The following is a 5,980-nucleotide window of genomic DNA, read 5'->3' on the forward strand; positions in this document are numbered from 1 at the left end:
CACGCACGTGATGGAGATTTACCGCTGATTATAGAACCGGCTTTCTGACAAGATGCACATTAAATATCGCATGCAATTTATCGTGCAGCCCTAGAAATTATTATTATTATTATTAATAATAATAATAATGCATTATTAACATTATTATTATTATTAATAATAATAATAATAATAATAATTTCTAGGGCTGCACGATAAATAAATAATCATAATAATAATAATAATAATATTTTCTTAATTATAGTCACTGTTATTATCTAATGCACAATCATTTTTAAATATTTTATTATTTCCTCTTTTTGCATTTATCTTCAAAACTGGTCTACTGGAGTTTTGCTGCAGACATTGCTCTTATAGTAAACTTGTGTAGTACTTCCAGTGTCACAGCTCCAACATGAGAAAGCAGGTTTACAACAGATACTTGAACAACTAACAAAGAAACCTGGATTTCAATTTGCTTTGTTAGTAGCCATAAAGAAAATCACAAACCCTAAAAGCGGGGTTGGCTCCCAGCTCCAGCAGACACTTCACTGCAGAGGTACACAGGTTCGAGGCGGCGATGTGCAGCGCAGTGCCAAAGTCAAAATCACTGCAGGTCGCATCCACCTCTGAAACCCAACAGACCACATACGGACATCACCACACAAGCACTTGAGTTTGCCATGAGATTCAAACTGCAATTTTGATTCCCACTGTCATTCCATTATCTCTCCTCACCTCCCGGCTGTGACGCCTGCAGAACCACACGGATGAGAGGAGGGACGTCGAAATATGCGGCGTAGTGGAGAGCGTTCATGTTGGTCCAGCGGCTGCGTAAGGACGGCTCGGCTCCCAGCGACAACAGCTGACGGGCGAAACTGGCAGCACTCTCAGCGTCACCTGCAATCAGATGTGACTGTCATATCTTGTGCTGTGCTGGATCAGTGATCGGTCCTTGAGATTTCTACTAAAGTAAACCATCACAAAGAAATGTTAATTAAAAAGCTTTCTTTTTTTTTCCTTCAATTAAATACATGCTCACCTATTCCTGGAGCCCCTGCCTTGCAGCAGTAGTGCAATAAAGTCATGTCAGTAAGACCATCTCGGTCATTGACACCACAGCCTCTTTTCAGAATCTACAGAACAAAGACAAACTCACCTGAATACATACATCAAGAACACCCAGCTAAAGATTTCATGCTGACAGAGACACACACACACACAGTCTGCAAAGATAATATTTCAGTCAACAGAGCCTGACACTCAGGGAGGGGGAGTGTGTGGGTATGTTTTATGACAGCTGCAAGAAAGCATCAAATTAAAATTGACCCTGTTTAGATGTTAAATGTCCCTGGCCTTGTTACGCACAATTCATCAGTGCATGTTTTTGTTTTTTTTTCTGAAGAAAAATAAAAGTTTGTTTTCACAATTTTTCACCAAAATGTAATTACATTCCTTTCCTCTGAACATTTTTCAGGAAAATTAAATATACCAATTAGATTTTTACATATTCTGAAGAAATTGTGAATGGTTCTTGTGTTAATTAACATTGCTACAGGGTTGCCAGGGTGTTCTGAGTGTTACCTCAGCCCAAATCTTTCAGTTCTGTTCAAAACCTACGAAGCTGCTTTATGCAGGCAACATTTTAAAAAAAGAGCTATTGAAATTTATAGAAAAATAAATTAAATTAAATATTTGATCCATTTTGTATGTGCTATGATTTTTTTTTACACTTAAGAGTAGGATACAATTAGGCTAAAGGGCCACGAGTAGAACAGGCACATTTGATTTAATTTTCTTTTAAACCACTAGATGTCCCAAACACTGCAGCACTTTTCTAAGCAACCACATTACATTATGCTCTTGAAAACTTGGCTGATCCTCAGTGTGATCCCTGGCATTTTATTTTTATTTGTATGACAATTTTTTGTAGCAAATTAGAATAATTAAAATTTACCAAATATATTTTATAGTTTTTTTTTTCCCCCTCTCCCAAAGGTGTGATTTTAAGTATAGCACAGGTCATAATCAACAGTTTTTCAAAAACGTATGAACATGTCAAAGTATGGTATTTTGTGTATAAAGTGCCCCCTTTTGTTGGTGCAAAAATGTCACAATAATTGACATGATAATAAATAACCAGCTGACTTCTCCATTAGTTGGCATGGAATGGATAGATGGTGGAAATAATTTAAGCTGGGTGTCCACCTTATAGATAATCACCACATTTATAATAAAACCATTGTATTTAAAAAATATCATACTAATCATATAAACAATGTATTGCTACTGAAAAGTTGTATTAAATGATTTTTGGATCTCCTTCATGCATGGTAAGAATCTTTATTTTATTTATTATAAATATATTTTATTTATGCATTTTTAAAATAAATACATTTTAATGACAGTGTATTTATTGAAAAAACTTTACTGAAGTGTTTGTTTTGAACCTGTATTAACCCAATTAAGAGGTAAAAGGCCTCCCTCACCACATCATATATGTTTGTTTTTTTTAAATACTATTTTTATTGTTAGCAACTATCTGAAATTAAATTGTTTGTTTACGTGTTTCAGGTAATGTTTATTTTATTTTAAGTAACAGATTTTTTTTTTAATGGGACTTTGGTCATCCTTTTTTTGTATGCCAGCTGATAAAAAATAAATAAATAAATAAAAAAAAACTGTTTAGGAAGTAAATGTACTTTTGGTTTAATTCAAATATACATCATTACATTTCACTACATTTCATCTTTAAAGACCATGAGATTGAAACTCAGAATAACTCTGACCTCATTGCCAATGACACTAATATTCCGCTGGACTAACAATGCAGTGACATTAATACATGCTATGCACAAATGAATCATAAATATAAGTTTGCAGTCAGTAAGATTTTTTTTAAATGAAATAAGTATCTTGTGCTCACCGAGGCTGCATTTATTTGATCAAAAATACAGTAAAACAGTAATATCAGCATAGCATTCATTATTGGTTATTATCATCAAATATTATTATTTAAAACAGTTTTCTATTCAACTATATTTTAAAAACTTAATTTATTCTGTAATGTATACAGCGGCCATTACGTTAGTCTTCATTAATGCTTTGTGCTGCTTATATAAGCATTTTGATCAATTGAACTTGCCAAAAAAAATCATAATCAAATTTTTAAATGGTAGTGTATAAAAAAGCTGCTTAAAATAGCACACTCACACAGCTTTGGGTGTAATAAAAGACCCCTTATTCTGCACCCAGAAACACAAAGAACAAGGAACACACACCACTCACCATTACGGTAGTCTGACTGTCTGTTTTGCGTTTGCTCAATAACCGCCGTTTTGGTAGTTTGTCCTTTTACTAATGACCTAAAACAAACCTCAGCCAAGGAAAACTTGTCAAGTTATGTATCGCTGTGCTGTCTGGTTTAAACCCTGCCGTCACTGGCCACTTTCCATGGGGCTATTCATGAAACACACCCTCCTGAAAGGGTAGTGTTACTCTTTGTGTGAGATAAATGTTCTTAGATTATCTACTAACTAAGAGATAGAATGGTCAACAGTTTTATTACGGATCAGTGAGGTCCAACAGTCAGTCACTAATGTACGTTTATATTCATACAAATGTGGGGTATATATTATGTGTTTCAAAAGCAACATACTCAAGTCAATGTGGACTTGAAAACACAAAGCTACACCCATGTGACTACGTGATTTGAATGTGCTTTGCAGGTGGCACAGTAAGTACAAGTTGGCTGGTTCATTGATATATGTAAATCAAATAAAAAAAACTAATTAGTTTGCTATGAGTTTTTAATTTGTTTTGAGTTCAAAATTTAAGCTTGACAGAAGAAATAAACTTCTAAAGAAGACTAAAGAAGAAGCTTGACTGCCATATATACACAAGCTAAATTTAAGTCCAAAAATTGCAATTCTGTCACCACTTATTCAGTATTATGTTGTTTCAAATTAGGGATATGCCGGTATCAAAATTTCATGTTGCGATTAATTGCTAATGCTTTTATCACGGTATACGGTATTATCACGGTATTGAAATTAAAAGAAAAAAAGTGCTGTCATAATACAGTATAACAGGTTTAATAACTTTTTTCTTATAACAAAAATAACTGAACATTTAAATGCAATAAAGCAATACAGAAAAATGTATAAAGTTAAAAGTTTTACACAGATTAAAGTGCAAAAGAACTATAAAGACCAATAGGTATCACTTTACAATAAGACCTCATTAGTTAACCTTAGTTAATGCATTAACACTCACAATGAGCAATAGCTACATTTGCTACAGAAGTTATTAATCTTTGTTTAAAAAATACAAGTCTTAGCTCATGTTAGCTCATTAAATAACACAGCTGCAACTCTCGACTTTAACATCCTGTTATTAAATATTGGAATACCTAAGAGTAATAAATGTTCAGAAGAATTTTTCATTGGCAGTTTATGTTAACTAATGAATTAACTAATGTTAACTAATGAAGCCCTAATGTAAAGTGTGACCGAACAATAAAGAATCAAAACACTTTCAAACAATATCTAGGGCATGTTGTAGTCCAGATTAAAATGTAAAAAAAAGTTTGAAAATAAATAGCCTATTAAGTCTAAATATTAAGTATATTTAATAAGTATTTGGCGCTGTGATGAACATCATAGCAAATACACAAATCTGAATGACTGCTTAAATCATTTAAACACGATTCAGAAACAGAAAGTAGTGCAGCTGCTTTGTTTACAGGGTTTCCGGGGTAACGGCTGCATTTAAATGAATTATTATTATTATTATTATTATTATTATTATTATTATTATTATTATTATTTCTGCAGTTTAGCGCCATCTGCTGTCAGAGAGTGAAAGTGCGCTTTCATCCAGAGCGTCTCTCACATGTTCCGCCATGTGCTTCACATCCGTTCAAAATTCGGAATAATTTGTAATATATAATTATTCACGGTATTTAGAAGTGCCCACGATAACAATATCGTGCATATTCATTACCGTGATATACCGCATTACCGAATACCGGCACAAGTCTATTTCAAACCAAATGAGGTGTTACAAAACAAACAAGCTTCTTTTGTGGAAGAAAACTTGGAATTTTAACCATATATGAAAATCAATTGATTTCATGAATGACTTTCAAAATATCTGACATTGTGTTCTACAACAGAAAGGATGCATCTGTAACACACTTTCAATTACCACAGAAAATAATCCTGACTGTGGCAGCATAAAATACAACCTAAATTGAAAGTTCAGAAATGAAAATTCTGTGATCATTTATTCATTTAAACCTCATGCTCTAAACTAGTATGACTTTCTTTTGTGGAAGACGGAATGTGAAAAATGTATGTTGTGGAACGTATGTTTGTTTGTTTTTGTCAATATGACGATAGTCAATGGGGTTAAATGATATTTCGACACCGCTAACTTTTAAAATATCTACTTTTGTGTTCCACAGAGGAAAGGAAGATATACAGGTGTGGAATGAGGGTGAGTAAATGATGAGAGATTTGTTTGGCTGAATTATCCCCTAAAGAACATACATTTTGCAAAAAAAAAAAAAAAAGAGAGAGAGAAAAAATGAGGGTGTTGTGAGAGAGTGGTTTGCATGAATATTGATTCCCAATATGTGAGCGCAAACTGAACATTTACATCAAAATGAACCGAGACTCCCACCTAGGGAGATATCATGCATTCTGAATGCACAAACATGATCTATGTTCATTTGCATAACATCAAACATGCTTGTGCTTTACAGATTACTGCACAAAGGTAATGATGACACACAAAGGAGAAGAGCCATGTATTTCATTTCTGCTACATCATTTTAGATTCAAAAATTGATTAAAATATAAATAGACAAAATATACATATTCATAATTAAGCAGACTTCACAATCCATCCATCCATATAATGCATATATACATATACATATACATATATATATATATATATATTAGGGATGTAACGATTACCGGTTTGACGATAAATC

General features: G+C 33.1%; 1 protein-coding gene across 1 annotated transcript; it reads right to left on the minus strand.

Moving 5' to 3' along the window:
- Positions 1-489: 489 nt before the first annotated feature.
- LOC107754072 (CAP-Gly domain-containing linker protein 4-like) lies at positions 490-2,800 on the minus strand (the record flags this gene model as incomplete). Its single annotated transcript, XM_016570387.1, has 4 exons — positions 2,769-2,800; positions 1,022-1,115; positions 718-879; positions 490-608 (listed from the first exon to the last, which is right to left on the minus strand). Coding segments are annotated over exons 2-4 (327 nt in total), but the record flags the coding sequence as incomplete, so codon positions are not given.
- Between the last annotated feature and the right edge of the window lie 3,180 nt (positions 2,801-5,980).

Source organism: Sinocyclocheilus rhinocerous, unplaced genomic scaffold (assembly GCF_001515625.1).
Source record: "Sinocyclocheilus rhinocerous isolate Xijiao unplaced genomic scaffold, SAMN03320098_v1.1 scaffold322, whole genome shotgun sequence".
Lineage (NCBI taxonomy): Eukaryota > Metazoa > Chordata > Actinopteri > Cypriniformes > Cyprinidae > Sinocyclocheilus > Sinocyclocheilus rhinocerous.